A 15,080-nucleotide genomic window follows, 5' to 3' on the forward strand; every position below is an offset into this window, starting at 1 on the left:
AAAAAATGCAACCTAACATTAAAATGGCACCTCAAAACTTAAAAAGAAAACCTATGTACAGGTATGACCTTTCCAAGTATCTAAACAGAGAATATATATATGAAATAAAAAAAGGGCCATAAAGAACCAAATGTGCATTTGGAACAATAAAAATAAAATCATGCATTCACTTATATGCTCATACAGTAGTGTCATTCCCTTGCAGCAACTTGAGATGAATAATAGCACCTGTAACAGCAGCAATATCCCTCAGTAATAAATGAAAGCTGCACACATTCTGAATGATTAAGATTTTGTTCTCCTGCAAAATGTTCTAGCAGCTCGTTTCTGCATTCTGACCGTCTGGTATCAAATACAGAGTGGAAAACTAATCAATCAACAACGCATTTAAAAAAAAAATGAAACAATAACTAAGTGGGCACCACCTGTTTTGGTTAAGAGTTGAAGGATGGGCATGGGGAAAATGTAACCACTCTCAAATTCAAAGGTGGATGCAAAGACTGACCATCTCTGATATAAAAATGATAGTTTACCCATGTCTTGAGGTTATACAAGTGTTTACATTTACATCCTTCACAAACATTGGATTTAAACAAGCTTATATTTTGGTTTCTGATGGGGTACTACAGCTGAACTAAGCTCATGAGGCATTTATAATTTATATTCTTCAAAATGAATGGTTATATATTATTCTTTTATAAGTTTAAAAAAAAAATGGATGTAGCAACTAAGGATTCTATATTATATATTCTAGCTATAAACTTTGTTATGAAATTTGTTGTAGTAAAGCAATATCTTTATTGTAATTTAAATCACTGTAATTTAAATCACTGTAATTTAAATCACTGTAATTTAAATCACTGTAATTTAAATCACTGTAATTTAAATCACTTTCCTTTTCCTTCCACTTTGGCTTTTCATGCCATAAGAACCGCAGTTTCTACATCGCTTGATATAAATGTGTTTTTTCAAAACACAAAACTAGTCTTCAGAAATGCATTTCAGATAAAACCAATCAAGATTTGGAAATTCATGTTGAACAAATTACCTTTAAAGGGGCAATGCTACATAAATGTTTTGACTTTTAAATTGATGATATATACCCATTGATTGTTGAAGAATATAACTTAGAAATACCTAATTAGCTTAGTTCAACTGTCGTACCCCATCGGAGCCCAACTAATAAGCCTGTTTTACTCCATTGTTTGTAAATAAGGTAATTGTAAACAAACACTATATAGCTTTAAACATGGTTACATCTATCATTTTGATATCATGCATGGTCAGTCTTTGCATCCTTAGCTCTGTCTATGAATTTGAGATTCAATTTTTCCACCCCTCAACTTTTTTTTTTTACCAAAACAGTGGCAGGATGCCCACTTTATTGCTTAACCTGCAGATTTACCTTTTTAATATGTTCACTTGCTTTTTATTTCCATTCCAAAATTCTACATTTTGATATAGGTACATCACATCTTGCGGCACGGGAAGCCTCAGTGTTGTATAGGCTAGGAATGAACCTCTGTCCAAGCTCTCCCTTCTTCTCTCCACATCGTGCCAGGTTGTGAGTACTCAGGCGCACACCAGTAAAGGGTGGGAGAGGGCTCTGGAAGCTCTGAGATGCGATTGGCCGGGCTGAACTCTAGACATTGTGCTTTAAAAGAACAATAGAATTTCAAAGATTCATTAACTCGGAAAATGCCTTGTAACAGAAACATGATTCAAAATGTGTATATTGTACATACAAGGAGCAGGTTGTTCTCCTCCTGGCCCAGGTTGGATAAGAGCTGGGTGCAGGGGTCTCTGGGGCACCAACTACAGGTGTCGGAGATGGGGCTCTCCCTGGGCCAGCCCTCCTCGCTGGGCAAGCCAATCACCCTGTGGGACATGGGAAAGAGCACAGACACACCCCCAACACAAGGCACTGGTAAAACACAACTCATACATTATTCAAATGCTTTTATCATAAACGACCGATCAAAAGTAGGGCACGGTAGAAGAAAAAAACTCACTCAAAGATTTTCTGGAGCTGCTGAGCCTCAGCGTCTCCACAGAACAATGGTATCAAAAGGAATAGTTTGGTAAAAATGCAGCCGGCGCTCCACATGTCCACGGAGGACATATAACCAGAGTGGAGCAGCACCTCAGGGGCCCCTGTACCACAGTGTCACCACTTGAAGAGAGAGAGAGAGGAGAGAGGATTGAGACATTGGATAGGACATAGAAAGATACTTTTTACTTTTATGCATAGTTCCTTTACCTTAGTTAGGCTGGGGGACAATGGCATTAACAATTGAATAGATTGTGCATTGAAAGGAGGATGTTCTACTCTGTAGACTTACACAGGGTGTAAGGGCGATGTGATAGGTGTAGATGCACGCCAGCCCAATGCCAGCAATCTTCACCTCTCCACAGCTACTTACCAGTACATTCTCTGGCTTCAGATCGCAGTGCACCAGCATGTTTGTGTGCAGGAAGTCCAGCCCCTGCAGCAGCTGCACCACCACATCCTGTACAGACAGGAAGCAGCATGACGGCAATGCTCAACCACTTTCTCTGACTGTGGCTTATTCTGACAAGATATGAGGACATCTGGCATGAAAAGTTTTTAAAAAAAGAGTACAGTAAAATGTTATACTAATTCTTAATGGAGTGCTTTGGAGTCGTTGAGGTTTTTTTCAGATGCAGGTATGTAAGGGGGCTAATTCACACCTTTAATTTTGTCAAGACTCAGTCCAGTGCTGGGGACCATGGTGAGAAAGGTAGATAGGTCCTGGTCTCTGTACTCAAACACCAGCGTCAGGTCCAAACTCCTGTTCTTCAGACCAGCAGATACGTCCAACCACCTTTCAGTAAGATCAGCAATTTAGGTCTATCATTGTGAACCATTTCTGCTAATGAAATGGCATGACACCATGGTATCCAATTATAAAACACCATCACAGTGATTTTAACCCCATTATGTGTTATTCCAAGACTATGCAAAAAATGTTCCGATATAATTTAATAACAGAAACATGAACTTACTTTACAATGTTGGGATGGTTGAAATACCCGATCTTACGCAAGAGCGCCACCTCCCGGATCATGAAAGCAGGAATCCCACTCTCCGTGTCTCCGGGTACGTTCAACTTCTTCACCGCTACAAGTCGCTGTTGATTGCAGACCTCTCTGGTCCTGTACTCTTTGCCATATGCGCCTTCACCTCTCTGCAAGTATTTCCTCATTCTGATGTTCATCGCACCCATTGACCTCCATGACCGGCCGATTTCGAATTTGGATGCAACTAGGATGGAATAGACCGTGCGTAATGCCTGTAAACAAGTGGTCAAGTAATAAACTGGACAGTGATGTGAACTGCTTCCACTTGCATACGCCTTTTACTGGTAGCCACTGTTCATATGTGTGTTTGTGTGTGTGGGGGGGGAATCAAGACGTTTACGAGACGTATTTAGCTAGCTAGCTAAATGAAGTACTTATGCAAGAGGGAACTTAAAGAGTTTAGTAAGCTTTACACAAGACACCGATTTTATGCATTGCCGCTGGCAAGCTAACTAAGTAGCCAGCAATCTTCCTCCAGCCCCACCTAGCAACCACTTGCTAGCTAACCAAAATGGAATCTCAAAGCTGCTTTGTGCAATGTGTGGTTAGCTATACTTAGCTAATATTTAAATGAATTGTGATTAACTTACCTTCTCACACCAAACTGCAGAGATATATACATTTTCAAGACGCTCATAAATTATGGGACAACATTCTGGTACGGCCCCTTATTCTCAACTAATCAGATCACTCATCACGTCCGACAAACGTGATCCTGGAGACCTCTGTGCCATCCTCATGTCTTGCACATTTTCTATAGATACACACATTTATCCACGGGATATTGATGAAAGAATGGTAAATGCATTTTGTGATTTATAATAAATCAAACAATATTCCAGGCCAGCCATGATACCAGTATCAATAGAATTCTAAAGGGATGAAAAATGACTAAAAGGTTAGGAAACAAATCTAGTCCATCTCTGATGAATCCTTCATTATCACAGTTTGCATTAATGTTACAAAGTGTGTCCCCCCCCCATCATACATTTACAGAGTGGAATAATTCATTTTTACAATGAGTCACATGAAGATATTTTTGTATTCAATGTTTAATAACTCAAGGCATGTTCATTCAAAACAATCCAGTCTTTACATCTGTGTTCAAATGGAGGCAATAGACATTTACAGTGGTTAGTGTTACAGCATAGCGCTTTTAAACCTGGTTCACAATTTTGTGTCATGGCTTTTTTTTCACCCTACATTATTGCATAGGTGAATTTAGCATAGCTGGTTGGAAGACCGTCTGAAAACTCAGACAGAAGCCACTGTTATCCATCCACGGTATATTGAGTACTGATAAATTATTAACATGTTTGCAGTAGTTATTGGTACTGGTATCAAAAGTATTGGTAACTTAATCTACTCCACCCAACACTTGTTCTCAATATATTAAGAGTGAAAATATATAGTATTAAATCACATCCATCTGCACACTTGATTTATGAAAACACAATGGGAAAAAAAAGCTATATCATTTTCAAAGGTCAATTGGTTGTAAACTTCATTTCACAGATCTGATGCAGATAGCATCCACAGAAAGATTCCTAGACTTTCAAATGTGTTTTCCCTCAACAGTGAGAGAGAGCAGAGTTCTCTTCACTCATTGATTAGAATAGTCACACCCGCAAACACGCAGTAACCGTCTTGAGGGATATTTTCACCGTGTTAACTGTAGGACCAGAGATCGAAGCCTGTCCCCTGGACTTGTGTTATTAAAGCTTTCAGTGAGCTGGGTGAAGTTGCCCCTAGATGGTGATCTTGGGTCAGTTTCCCCATTAATGTGGATTGGGGGAGGGGAAGTTTATCCTAGATCTGTACTTAAGGGAAACTTAACCCGAAGCCACAACGGGTTGAGGGAGGTGGTCAGTCTTGTTTTACTCCAACTTCTTAGTGTTGACACGTTTGGTCTTCTTGGCCAGAGCAATGGTATCCAGGTGCAGGTTACGGTTGAGGATGACAGAACCACAGGTGAGAGCCCCAGCCAGCGCACCAGCAAAGCCACACACAAACACGTCCTGACCTGCACACAGAACACAAACATCAGCACGCAGTAGAAACCAGAGCCGATATAGACCTTTAGTAATACTGAAGTCAAACATATAGCTTCTTTCTGATATATCCATGGACCCCATCAGCCGTATAAGATACTGACCTGTGAGGTAGAGGTTCTTCAGGGGTGTCTGGGGCCTCACGGTGGCACTGCACTCAGCGCTGAAACGAGCTGTGCCATGGTCTGCTCCGTAGATCTCCCCTTTAGGGGCTCCAATGTAGTGCGTGTTTGTTATGGGTGTTCCAGCCTCGATAAACTCAACCTAAAGACGGACACAGAGAGAGAGAAATGGGAGATGTCGATGCCCTGTTCACAATGCATACTACTTTCAGTCGAGGTATCAGGTTACATCATTTGTCAAAATGAAAAAAGGAAACTTGTCTAGGTTACAGCTTACTAGCGCATCCACCATAGAGATGTTAAGTTTCCCCGGACAAGGCTGTCTACCAGAGTTTAGTACGAACGGGCCCAAATGCTCTACCTTGTCCCTGGTAATCTTGGGGAAGACGCTCATCACCACCTCCAGAATCGAGTCACAGAAGATCTGCTTCAGCTCATTGTAATCAGTCCCTCTGTTGGTCACCTTGTCATCCTTCCACTCCTCAAACCACTCATAGTTAGCAAAGCTCACCAGACTCAGGGTGGACTTGCCTGTGAGGAACGGGGAAACGAAAAGGGGTCGAAACACGTCTGTTCAGCCTTCGTCCGGATGGCATCGGATACCGTTAGTTGTGTGCATTTCCAATAAGTCTTAAGTTACAAGATGTTTTGGTATGGTGTAGATCAAGAGACCAAGCAGGTTGTTTCCAGGAACACATTGCAACACTAATGCATCAACATTGGACAGTCAATAGAATGGAACAAATCAAATTAACAGACTTTGAAAGGGCATTTGCAACCATCTGGTACCTGATAGGACAACATACTACAGAATTCTGTAGTTTTCTAACTGTTATCTTGTCTGTGTTACCATGAAGTAAATACAATAAAAATAACAAAAACAGTCTCACATCAGGAATAAAACTAGAACGAGGCCTAACACCCAACACTGCAACCCTCAGGAAAAGAAAGGATTGACCCAGAAACACCTGGAGGAGAGATGCCCAGGCCAATATGGCGAGAGCAGCCTCAACCGGTACAACTTGCCTCGAACCGAGTAATATGTAGGACATGAGCCAATGGATTGTTCTCCTTATACGAGCCAAGGGTTTAAATAAGTAAAGTCAGTGGATGATGCATTTCCAAGGATCGAAATAATTAAATCATTTAGTATGGTGAAAAATTAGTGCCAGCACTAGTCTTGTTTCTGTACCTGGTGATCGTTCCTCCCAGGTGGGATCTTTGGCTGATGGAGAGGCCACAAAGAGGAGGGGCACACTTCTCGCTGACTCCTCCCGGTTTCCCTTCAGATAGGTGACAACCCTATAACATCCAGATAATGGGAGTAGTAAAAATACTGTAGGCTCTTTAACACTACCGTAAAGAACACTTCACCCTTCTCAGATTCTGGCACAGACACATATACAGTGCATTTGGAAAGTATTCAGAACCCTTCACGTTGTTACGTTACAGCAGTACTCTAAAAAGGATTCAATTGTCCCCCCTCCCTAATCAACACACAATACCCCATAATGACAAAGCAAAATGTTATATTTTTTTAGGTTGGCAAATGTACATATATATTTTAAAAAACTGAAATATCACATTTACGTAAGTATTTAGACCCTTTACTCAGTACTTTGTGGAAGCACCTTTGGCAGCTATTACAGCCTTGAGTCTTCTTGGGTATGACGCTACAAGCTTGGCACACCTGTATTTGGGCTGTTTCTCCCATTCTTCTCTGCAGATCCTCTCAAGCTCTGTCAGGTTGGATGTGGAGCTTCACTGCACAGCTATTTTCAGGTCTCTGCAGAGATGTTAGATTGGGTTAAAGTCCGGGCTCTGGCTGGGCCACTCAAGGATATTCAGGGACTTGTCCCAAAGCCACTTCTGCATTGTCTTGGCTGTGCGCTTAGGGTCGTTGTCCTGGAAGGGGAACCTTCGCCCCAGTGTGAGGTCCTGAGCAGGTTTTCATCAAGGATCTCTGTACTTAGCTCCATTCATATTTCCCCTATCCTGACTAGTCTTACAGTCCCCACAGCATGATGCTGCCACCACACTTCACCGTAGGGATGGTATTGGCCAGGTGATGAGCGGTGCCTGGTTTGCTCCAGACGTGAAGCTTCACATTCAGGCCAAAGAGTTCTTCCATGTAAGAATGGAGGTCTCCGTGTTCTTGGGGACCTTCAATACTGCAGACTTTTTGGTACCCTTCCCCAGATCTGTGCCGACACAATCCTGTCGTCTCGGAGCTCTACGCACAATTCCTTCGACATCATGGCTTGGTTTTCGTTCTGACATGCAGTGTCAACTATGGCACCTTATATAGACAGGCGTGTGCCTTTCCAAATCATGTCCAATCAATTGAATTTACCACAGGTAGACTCCAATCAAGTTGTAGAAACAACTTAAGGATGATCAACGGAAACAGGATGCACCCGAGCTCAATTTTGAGTCTCATAGCAAAGGGTCTGAATAGTTATGTAAATAAGGTATTGTTTTTTTTTTTAAATATATATAAATTTGCACACAAAAAAAATCTTTAAAAAAATAGTTTTTTGCTGTGTCATTATGGGGTACTGTGTGTAGATTTATGAGGGAAGAATGCAATTTAATATGTTTTAGAATAAGGCTGTAACGTAACAAAATGTGAAAGGGTCTGAATACTTTCCAAATGCACTGTAGACCATGCTTGTTAAACAGTGCGAATATCTATTGAGGTTCCAAACATGTTGTGAAATAAGTGCAGTGATGAGTGGCGAGTGTGTACTGATACTGTCTGTTTTGACGACACTGCATTTTAGTTGTTACCAAACAGATTACTGTAAACAGCACAATCTTTGATGCACACAGTGAAGGGGAGTGAAATACAGAATACATGACTAGACGCACTATCATGTACCGTAGGTTATGTAATGTCGCAGTAACTTACTTCTCTCTCAAAGTCCACACCACAAGACCTTACACAATGTCCGTCTTTGCAACACATCAGGTACACAGTTCAAGTCAGAGGTTTACACAGTCAATTAGTATTTGGTAGCATTGCCTTTAAATGGTTTAACTTGGGTCAAATGTTTTGGGTAGCCTTCCACGATCTTCCGACAAGAAGTTGCGTGAATTTTGGCCCATTCCTCTTGACAGAGCTGGTGTAACAGAGTCAGGTTTGTAGGCCTCCTTGCTCGCACACGCCTTTTCAGTTCTGCCCACACATTTTCTAAAGGATTGGAGGTCAGTGCTTTGTGATGGCCACTCCAATAACTTGACTTTGTTGTCCTTAAGCCATTTTCCCACAACTTTGTAATTATGCTTGGGGTCATTGTCCATTTGTGAACAAGCTTTAACTTCTTGACTGATGTCTTGAGATGTTGCTTCAATATTTGCACATAATTCTCTATCCTCATGATGCCATCTATTTTGTGAAGTGCACCAGTCCCTCCTGCAGCAAAGCACCCCCACAACATGATGCTGCCACCCCCGTGCTTCATGGTTGGGATGGTGCTCTTCGGCTTGCAAGCCTCCCCATTTTCCCCCCAAACATAATGGTCATTACAGCCAAACATTTCCATTTTTGTTTAATCAGACCAGGGGACATTTCTCCAAAAAGTACAATCTTTTTCCCCATGTGCAGTTGCAAACCGTAGTCTGGCTTTTTTAATGGCGGTTTTGGAGCAGGGGCTTCTTCCTTGCTGAGCGGCCTTTCAGGTTATGTCGATATAGGACTAGTTTTACTGTGGATATAGATACTTTTGAACCCGTTTCCTCCAGCATCTTCACAAGGTCCTTTGCTGTTGTTCTGGGATTGATTTGCACTTTTCGCACCAAAGTACATTCATCTCTAGGAGACAGAACGTGTCTCCTTCCTGAGAGGTATGACGACTGTGTGGTCCCATGATGTTTATACTTGTGTACCATTGTTTGTACAGGAGAACGTGGTACCTTCAGGCTTTTTGAAAATTCTCCCAAGGATGATCCAGACTTGTGGAGGTCTACAATTTTTCTTCTGAGGTCTTGGTTGATTTCTTTTGATTTTCCCATAATGTCAAGCAAAGAGCCACTGTGTTTGAAGGTAGGCCTTGAAATACATCCACAGGTACACCTCCAATTGACTCAAAGGACGTCCATTAGCCTATCAGAAGCAATGACATCATTTTCTGGAATTTTCCAGTCACACAGTCAACTTAGTGTATGGTAACTTCTGACCCACTGTAATTGTGATACAGTGAATTATCAGTGAAATGGTCTGTAAACAATTGTTGGAAAAACTACTTGTGTCATGCAAAGTAGATGTCCTAACCAACTTGCCAAAACTATAGTTTGTTAACAAGAAATTTGTGGAGTGTATGTAAACTTCCGACTTCAACTGTACGTTAATAAGGACAAATAAGGTGTGAATTAAAAGAAATATACAAGTCATTAGACAGTGGGGCCAATGGGGACACGCCAAACATCTAGGGTTAAACAAAGAGAGAGGAAGGACCTACAGTTCATCCAGGTTGTGCTCTGTGAAGATCCAGTAGTTGTCTGCTTTGAGGCCCAGGTCCTCCTTGGTTCCAGTCAGGCCCAGGAAGATGCTCAGACCTCCTGCCCCGTTTTTCATCATACCAAGCTGCTTCTGGATGGCTGCAGGGCATCACAAAATCATACAACATTCATGATTAGTAGGGATGTGCATCTTTCCCTTTCAAGAGGATTCTATAGGTTTCTAGATACATGGGCTCCGATACGCTAAGTTTGAAACGATTCAGTTTGATTAGAGGAACAACTCGATGTAATGCACTAACATTTGTTGCATAAACACATTAATTTCAAATTAAATTCTGCCGCTGTGGTAAGGGATGAATAGGTCTATGGTGTATGATCATTGGTCAGCGCGCAAAGCTGCGGACAGCGTGCAGTTTAACTAGGCTACTGCCAGGGGTTGTTAGGCATGCAAAACTACTTGTAGAGCAATGACTGTCAACATAATTCCATATGTAGTTCCGACACTGAATGAGAGGAAGCAAGTGTCACAAAAGATTGTAATTTTACCCCCCAATTGTTTTAGCAATTCGTAACATTTTAATCGATTTTCTGACCGATGCATGCTACATTTGGATCGGTTTGGGGTCTCGATGCACTCATATCTTAAACATTTGAACCGGGGAACAATGCTCATTAGTGAACTGCTACAGCGTTAATGATTAGGCATCACAAGGTCATAGAAACATTATGATTAGGAAACAACATCTAGACAACGGCATCGATACTATGGATTTTTTTAACGCAGATATCTTGAACATACACCCACACCCACCTGGCATGGCCTGGAGTTCCTTGGGCAGCAGCTTCTGGTAGGTGTTGAAGATGCCGGCGTTGGAGATGACCATTGGAGCATGCACATGGATCTCCTCCTGACCCTTCATCACGCTCACACCTGAAACCAATGGAACCAGATGTGGTCAAATCTGACCATCTGTGTGATCAACCAATTCACCTTTCAACCAATCAACCAGTCCTATTCACCAATAGCCTCCTTGTTGTCGTTGAACAGGATGCGGTTGACTGGGGCGCGGACGAGCACGGCCCCCCCGGCTTTCTCAATGATAGGGATCATGTGGTAGGCGATCTCACTGGCTCCTCCTATTGGGTACCAGGCGCCAGTCAGGTAGTGGCAGACCAGCAGGCTGTGCATGGAGAAGCTGCCATCCTTGGGCATGTTACCTGCAGTTACACACAACAAAATTGAGTCTTATAAAACCAAACACACAACAAAAAGAGATGCAATTAATTTGGTCCATGTCGAAAGCGTGTCCCCCAAATGGCACAAATGAGTGAACTACATAGGGAACAGGGACGCAGTCTTTCATTGGAGATGGCTGTGGTTATGCTCTCCACTATCAGGAACTACAGCAGCCTACCGTAAGTGCCAAAGATGTAGCTGAAGACGGCCCTGAGGTCATTGTTCTCAGTCAGTTCGTTGACCACCTCGGTCACGCTGCGAGACGCCATGCGGAAGAAGAACGACAGACGATTGGCGAGGCCTGTGTACACCAGGAACTTGGCCAGGGGGACAGGAACAAGCTTCAGCAGACACAGGAACCAAACGCTGCGTCCTGCTTTCTGTTGATGGAATTCAGACATATATACTACCGCTCAAAAGTTTGAGGGTCACTTAGACATGTCCTTGTTTTTGAAAGAAAAACACTTTTTTGGTCCATTAAAATAACATCAAATTGACCAGAAATACAGTGTAGACATTGTTAATGTTGTAAATGACTATTATAGCTGGAAACGGCAGATTTATGAAATATCTACATAGGCATACAGAGGACCATTATCAGCAACCATCACCCCTGTGTTCCAATGGCATGTTGTGTTAGCTAATCCAAGTTTATCATTTTAAAAGAGACTAATTGAGCATTAGAAAACCCTTTTGCAATTATGTTAGCACAGCTGAAAACTGTTGTCCTAATTAAAGAACCAATAAAACTGTCCTTCTTTAGACTAGTTGAGTATCTGGAGCATCGGCATTTGTGGGTTTGATTACAGGCTCAAAATGGCCAGAAACAAAGAACTTTCTTCTGAAACTCGTCAGTCTATTCTTGTTCTGAGAAATGAAGGCTATTCCATGCGAGAAATTAGCCAGAAACTGAAGATCTCGTACAACGCTGTGTACTACTCCCTACACAGAACAGCACAAACTGGCTCCAATTAGAATAGAAAGAGGAGTGGGAGGCCCCCGGTGCACAACTGAGCAAGAGGACAAGTACATTAGTGTCTAGTTTGAGAAACAGATGCCTCACAAGTCCTCAACTGGCAGCTTCATTAAATTGTATCCGCAAAACACCAGTCTCAACATCAACGGTGAAGAGGCGACTCCAGGATGCTGGCCTTCTAGGCAGAGTTGCAAAGAAAAAAAAACATAAGGTTATTGATGACATCACGTAACAGCACCATACCTTGACCAGCCTCATGTACTCATCGATGGCCGCCTCCTCCCCAGGGAAGAACTTCTTCAGCTCGTCAGGGAAACGGTTCCTGCCACTGTAGATGGGGTAGGTGCGCCTGTTCTCAGGAGGGCCCAGCACCACCTGGTCAAATGGGTTGTCCAGCGGCTCCCACTGCAGCTGACCATTGGTCAGCTGGTCAAGCATACAGCGGAAGGGCTTATGCTCCAACAGGTCCCCGATGTAGTGGATACCTGAGGTGGAGGCATGATTGATTGATTGATTGTATTATTAGAATGTTTGGTATCTAGGATGTCTAGCTCAAATCACATGGGCTTATAAGACAACGTATTATTGATTAATAGTTTGCATTTACAGTGTTACACTTAAAAAAGTGAGTTTACAAAACCAGGCTAGGGCTAGCCCAGGACATGCGGTCAGTTTTTTAGGAACCAATTTGGTGTCTCAACTTACTGTTGAGAGTTGCAACAGTAGAATACATTACGTACAATTTCTCTACATCCCATGGCAAAAAAAAAAAAAAAGTGTGGTGTCAATAGGAGGGCAGGCTCTAAAACGTTTTGCAAAATTTCACTTAGGCCCCCAAAAGGCTAGGGCCCCCAAAAGGCTAGGGCCGGCTCTGTCTGCATGTGTGGTTATCTGATGTGGGTATATGCAAAACCGCAAGCCACCATGTAGAACCCCACCACCATCAAAGTTGCCCATCCTTGATTTAGGTCAACAATAGAAATAGACCAGGTTCATAGCCACTACCACCTCTGAGTAGAGGAAAGTACCTACCACCTTGAGTAAGGAAAGGTAAACTGATAGCTGCCTTCTAGGTAAGGAAAGGTCAACTGATAAGAGCCTTCTCACCCACGTCAAACTCAAAGCCTTTCTCTGTAAAAGTGTGGCAGCAGCCTCCGGCCCGATCATGCTGCTCCAGAACCAGGACCCGCTTTCCAACCTTAGCCAGCAGCACCGCCAGCCCAAGACCACCAATTCCACTGCCAATGACAATGGCATCTAGTTTCTCAGGTACTTTACTGGCCAAGAAACCTGGTTGAGAAGAGTAAAAAACAACACAATTAACACAGAGATATTGCCAGTTAAATATTCGTACATGAAACAAATAACGTTGTGTTCCAGCAATATTATCCCCTAGACTGTGCAAAGGCAGCCTAGAACCACGTTTCCATCTAAACCATTTCATGGGGATGAATTACCTGACCCATGGGAAAAAAAAGTCACGAACGCATTTTCATGGAAATTCAAATGCAGTACAATTGTGTGGGCCTAAATGCAAACAGAATTTGTTCGTTCGACATGGTGGGACCTTTTTGTGTCGGTAAAATGAACTATGTGCACTACGTAATAACGCACAGCCTTTTTCTTTTCTGCGCAAAAAGTCAGTTTGATGGAAACACATGTCGTGGTTTTATGCAGATTTTTGAATATTCGCATGGAAATCTGTACCAAATTGGATGAAAACGTAGCTAGTGGAACTGAAACAAGTGTGTGTAGCAGCTATAAACGTGATATAGTGCGGATGGATTGCGTTTCAACAATGAGTTTAGTCACTAGTGCAGTACAGCAGCAATGTTCAGCAGCAATGTTCAGCTTGTGACGCAGTACTGTAGTTGACAGTGTAGCCATAGGAAATCGTTGTCAGCGGTTCTAACAAACGAAATAGTTGCCTGACCTGCTTTCAACTCCAAATGAATGCTCTTGAGATACATGTGAACGACACAGCAATTGAATTATGCAACAAGATATAGCTTTCGAAACAAACACACACACTGGACAAGGGTGTGTTTACGCACATATTCCTAGGAAACTATATTTCGTGCATACATCGGTGATCGTCAAAACTTGTCTACGAGACTCACCCTGCTTCAGAACTTTGTTTTTCTCCTTCTTTTGAGTGACCAGTGGTTTAAGCGGCTCACGAGTGTCGATATCAAAAGGATTTGGTCCGGACGTACGGAACACATAGTTGTATACGAATGCAGCAAGAGCTGCACAAATGATTGCTACAATGATCCACATTTTACGAATTTTAAATCAGCGCACCTTCTCAATTCAAGTGGATACACACTTCCCCTTGCGAACAAGGTCTGCAATGGTTCCAGGCCACTTGGAACCCTCCCACGCATGACAGATAGCACAGTTGTGTAATGGTATTTGTTGTATCTCCGTCGTTTTCAGCCAAAGAACATCGGGATTATTAAATAGTGTAAAAAGAGCAACGCCCATAGTTGATTAAAAAAAAAACACTGCTCATTCTCCCAGATTTTATAACGAGAGGATTCTATTAAACTGGCCCGGGTAGGCGTATGAGCCGGCTGCACGTAAAACTCAGTTTTAGTCGAATAACGTTAGATTTTACTTTTCGCAGCAGGTTAGGATCATTCACGTAGCAGGCTATGGTGATTAGGTTGAGGTTAGGAAAAGGGTTCACTTATAAGCAAAAAATATACTGAACAAAAATATAAACGCAACAATTTCAAATATTTTACTGGGCTACATTTCATATAGGGAAATTAGTCAATTGAAATCATTTAATTGGGCCCTAATCTATGGATTTCCCATGACTGGGCAGTGGTCCACCCACTTGGGAGCCAGGCCCAGCCAAACATAAGTAGTTTTCCCCCACAAAAGGGCTTTATTACACCCAGACAGCTGATGAAGCTGTGTGGGATCAGTTGTGGGATCAAATGATCCCACAAGTGAAGAAGCCGGATGTCGCCGACAGAGCTGGTCGCCTCGCTTCAGGTCCTTAGAAAACTATGCAGTTATTTGTCTTATGTATTTTATCTTACATTATTAGCCCAGATAATCTGAAGTGTTTTTACATACAGCCGGGAAGAACTATTGGATATAAAAGCGATGTCAATCTA

The 15,080-nt window shown here is 42.3% G+C and overlaps 2 protein-coding genes across 4 annotated transcripts; both read right to left on the reverse strand.

The window, feature by feature from the left end:
- Positions 1 to 1,318: 1,318 nt before the first annotated feature.
- LOC121841102 (cyclin-dependent kinase 6-like) lies at positions 1,319 to 3,310 on the reverse strand. 3 transcript variants are annotated; one of them, XR_006080131.1, is made up of 5 exons: positions 2,713 to 2,880; positions 2,424 to 2,510; positions 2,013 to 2,173; positions 1,746 to 1,878; positions 1,319 to 1,654 (listed from the first exon to the last, which is right to left on the reverse strand). XR_006080131.1 is itself a non-coding variant. In XM_042307460.1 (5 exons), exons 1-4 carry the CDS (start codon positions 3,246 to 3,248, stop codon positions 2,145 to 2,147), a joined length of 471 nt encoding a protein of 156 aa, XP_042163394.1. In that variant the 5' UTR covers positions 3,249 to 3,310; the 3' UTR covers positions 1,319 to 1,654; positions 1,746 to 2,144. The 3 variants fall into 3 exon arrangements, 2 of the variants coding, with proteins under 2 accessions (XP_042163394.1, XP_042163395.1); XM_042307460.1 differs by adding an exon at positions 3,028 to 3,310 and having other exon boundaries at positions 1,746 to 2,173; positions 2,713 to 2,846; XM_042307461.1 differs by lacking the exon at positions 1,319 to 1,654 and adding an exon at positions 3,028 to 3,310 and having other exon boundaries at positions 1,671 to 1,878; positions 2,713 to 2,846.
- An 826-nt stretch (positions 3,311 to 4,136) lies between these two features.
- On the reverse strand, positions 4,137 to 14,393 carry LOC112258607 (all-trans-retinol 13,14-reductase). Its single transcript, XM_024433094.2, has 11 exons — positions 14,070 to 14,393; positions 13,057 to 13,239; positions 12,193 to 12,434; positions 11,152 to 11,353; positions 10,757 to 10,954; positions 10,548 to 10,667; positions 9,736 to 9,874; positions 6,468 to 6,577; positions 5,637 to 5,806; positions 5,258 to 5,417; positions 4,137 to 5,125 (listed from the first exon to the last, which is right to left on the reverse strand). The coding sequence occupies exons 1-11, from the start codon at positions 14,227 to 14,229 to the stop codon at positions 4,980 to 4,982; spliced, it is 1,830 nt and encodes a 609-aa protein (XP_024288862.1). The 5' UTR covers positions 14,230 to 14,393; the 3' UTR covers positions 4,137 to 4,979.
- Between the last annotated feature and the right edge of the window lie 687 nt (positions 14,394 to 15,080).

This window comes from Oncorhynchus tshawytscha, linkage group LG27, assembly GCF_018296145.1.
Source record: "Oncorhynchus tshawytscha isolate Ot180627B linkage group LG27, Otsh_v2.0, whole genome shotgun sequence".
NCBI classification, from domain to species: Eukaryota; Metazoa; Chordata; class Actinopteri; order Salmoniformes; family Salmonidae; genus Oncorhynchus; species Oncorhynchus tshawytscha.

Bases quoted from the DNA above. Each gene is read 5' to 3' on its own strand.
- LOC121841102 (XM_042307460.1), bottom strand. From the start codon at position 3,248: ATGGGTGCGATGAACATCAGAATGAGGAAATACTTGCAGAGAGGTGAA. The intron at 2,847-3,027 runs GTAAGTTCATGT...TCTTACTGAAAG, and splicing joins AACCATCCCAACATTGTAAA to GTGGTTGGACGTATCTGCTG. The intron at 2,174-2,423 runs GTAAGTAGCTGT...TCTCTCTTCAAG, and splicing joins TGAAGCCAGAGAATGTACTG to TGGTGACACTGTGGTACAGG.
- LOC112258607 (XM_024433094.2), bottom strand. From the start codon at position 14,229: ATGTGGATCATTGTAGCAATCATTTGTGCAGCTCTTGCTGCATTCGTA. The intron at 13,240-14,069 runs GTGAGTCTCGTA...CTTCTCAACCAG, and splicing joins AAACAAAGTTCTGAAGCAGG to GTTTCTTGGCCAGTAAAGTA. The intron at 5,126-5,257 runs GTCAGTATCTTA...TTCTGTGTGCAG, and splicing joins GAAGAACCTCTACCTCACAG to GTCAGGACGTGTTTGTGTGT.